This window comes from Arachis ipaensis, chromosome B09 (assembly GCF_000816755.2).
Source record: "Arachis ipaensis cultivar K30076 chromosome B09, Araip1.1, whole genome shotgun sequence".
Taxonomy (NCBI): domain Eukaryota; kingdom Viridiplantae; phylum Streptophyta; class Magnoliopsida; order Fabales; family Fabaceae; genus Arachis; species Arachis ipaensis.
In genome coordinates this window covers 90,084,618-90,087,030 of record NC_029793.2, presented here as the reverse complement: position 1 = coordinate 90,087,030, position 2,413 = coordinate 90,084,618, and the positions used below count along the sequence as shown (strand labels likewise).

The window sequence follows — 2,413 nt, the reverse complement described above, 5'->3', positions numbered from 1 at the left end:
GTAAAATAATAAGAATTTTATATGATTTGGTTTAAATAATTGAGATTTCGGAATTTAATACTTTTAATTTTTATAGATAAAGAAAATAATAAAATAAAATAATTTTAAAGGATTAAACTAGATTTTCAATTAATACTCTATACCCCTAAGTTTACTAAAATTACCTAAACTACCCTAGTCCTAACCCTCTACCCCACCGCCTTCCCTTCCCCAAGCCTAGACCTAAGTGTTTCAGGAAACAAAGAAAGAAAACACTGAGGGAGAAAGAGATAAACAGAGACAAAAAAGAAAGAATAGGGTGAAAGGGAAGAGAGAAGAGGGAGATCCGAGAGAGGGGAGTGCCGGTGGAGGCGGTCGCACCATCCTCGCAGATCGTCGTTGCCGCTGCGTCCTGCTGCTTGCGCCGCCGCCGCCGTCCAGGAAGCTGCGGTTTCTGCTCGCCGTCGCCGTTGAGATCGCGAAGAGAGATGGCTCACGAGTGAAGGGAGGCCGCGGGCTTGGAGCCGCCGCGCCTTCGTCGCCGCTGTTCGCCTTTCCTGTCGCCGTCGTCCAACGCGAAGCCAGCCGCGGTCGCTGCACCTCCCAGCCGTGTCTGCCGCCGCCGTGTCGTCGAGGGGGAAGCCGTCGGGTCACAGAGCGAGAGAGAGAGAGACAAGGCACGGGAGCAGAGGAGAGAAAGGAGAGACCCACGCCAGCCACCGCCGCTTATGCAGCTCGAAACCCCGCTGCCGCCGCCGGAGTGTGCATTACCGGTAAGGGATTTAAGCTTGGCTTCTATTCTTTTGGATTCCGGGAACCTTTATCGTCACTGCATGTCTATTTCAGCTCTCCGCCGCCGATGCTTGTTGTTCTGAATTGCTGCACCGTCGTTGTCGCCGTTCAGGTCACTGGGAACATGGCAGTGATCACCGGAACCACCATTGGAGTTACCGTTATTTCAATTCAGCCGTTCGTCCTTATTTGGGTAAACAATGCATTCCGAAACCTATGAATTAGTATTTCTGTTCTAAGTTAGTTAAGGATCTAAGGTTTTGGTGTTATAGGATCGAGTTCCGGGTCTTGATTGCTGAGTTTTATGGTTGTAGCATACAACATCAAGGTGCTGTGTCGTCACCGGAGCTACTGTTGCTCCATTTTCTCAATTATTTGTAAGCCCAGTAAGTCGTTCCTTGTTCCAAACTCTTTTAGTTGCTATTCTGTTATAGACTATTGAGTTTACGCAACATTAATGTTTTAGGATTGAGCTAAGGCTATGTTTAGAGGTTGTGGCTGCTGCAGGGACGGTCAATATTGATGTTGTTACAGCCGCTGTCACCGGAGTTATGATTGCTGCTGGAGCTCGTCGGAGCCGTTGCGGTTTTCTTCCCCCACCTATTCTCGATTTCAATAAGTCGTTTTACTCCGAAAACTAGTTTAGCCGCTTTTCTGCTTTATATTATTGAGGAATTTGTGGTGTTATTGCTTTAGGGGTGAGTTTTGGTCATTTCATATCGCATTTAAAGCTGCGGCTGCTGTTGTGGGAGCTGTAAGGAACTGTGGTTGAGCCTGTGGTGTTGCTGGTAGTGGGAAAAAGAGTTTATGTCGCGTGGGTAAATCGCAATCGAGGTAGGGGCTTTTATAAAACTAATTTATTTTAAAGTAAAATTGTTATAAATTGATATGACGAGCGAAATGCTTTTCTGGTGACTATGTAAGTCTTATGCATTGTCTGATTTGTCTTGGCTGAATATGATTGTCTGCTTGACTGAGATGTCTAATTTTGTTAAAATTGAGATTTTTGATTGCTTTGGCTTGAAATGATTTTTGATATTTAAAAGTCTGAATTTTGTTTATTGGAAACTGATTTGGTCTTGAACCTGTTGGAAAGAGTTGAGGATTGGTTTGGTTGGGACCCGAAAAGGGTGGCAAAGTCCAGGTTTTAGGGGAGATGTTGCCGAATTTTCTATAAAATCTGAAACCTTGTTGAAATGTTATTTAGAAAAGTTTAATCTTGAGAAATCGTATTACTTGATTTATTAAGGAAAAAGTTATGTTTTGAATTTAATCTGTTTGAGAAAAACATATCTTGAGTTCGATTTGTTCAGAAAAGGATTACTTTACGATTTTAAAGCACTTAAGGAAAGTATTATGTTTTAGGATCGATTTTACATATAAAAAGGGCTTATGTTTTAAGTTGGACTTATGGATTTCGTTCAGAGGAACTTTAATGAAATTACAAGAAAAAGGGACTTTGATTGGGTGATGTCGTTTTGTGAGGTTCTTGGAAAAGGTTGAAAGAATTGGTTTCAAGAATGAAATTGAGATTGATTTTGGATTCGAATTTGGTTCGAAATTTCTGATTTCTATGATTTGGTTTTAAATGGGTATAGAAACTTCCTTTGTATAAATTAAATTAAGAAAACAATGATTTTTA

General features: G+C 41.9%; 1 protein-coding gene across 1 annotated transcript in view; it reads left to right on the top strand.

The window, feature by feature from the left end:
• LOC110266883 overlaps positions 1-1,224 on the top strand; it is a 25,103-nt gene extending 23,879 nt beyond the window's left edge. Inside the window, exons 3-4 of the mRNA XM_021111928.1 lie at positions 306-964; positions 1,044-1,224. Coding sequence (XP_020967587.1) covers positions 306-964; positions 1,044-1,070 — 686 coding nt within the window. The 3' untranslated portion in view covers positions 1,071-1,224. The remainder of the gene's footprint in view (positions 1-305; positions 965-1,043) is intronic.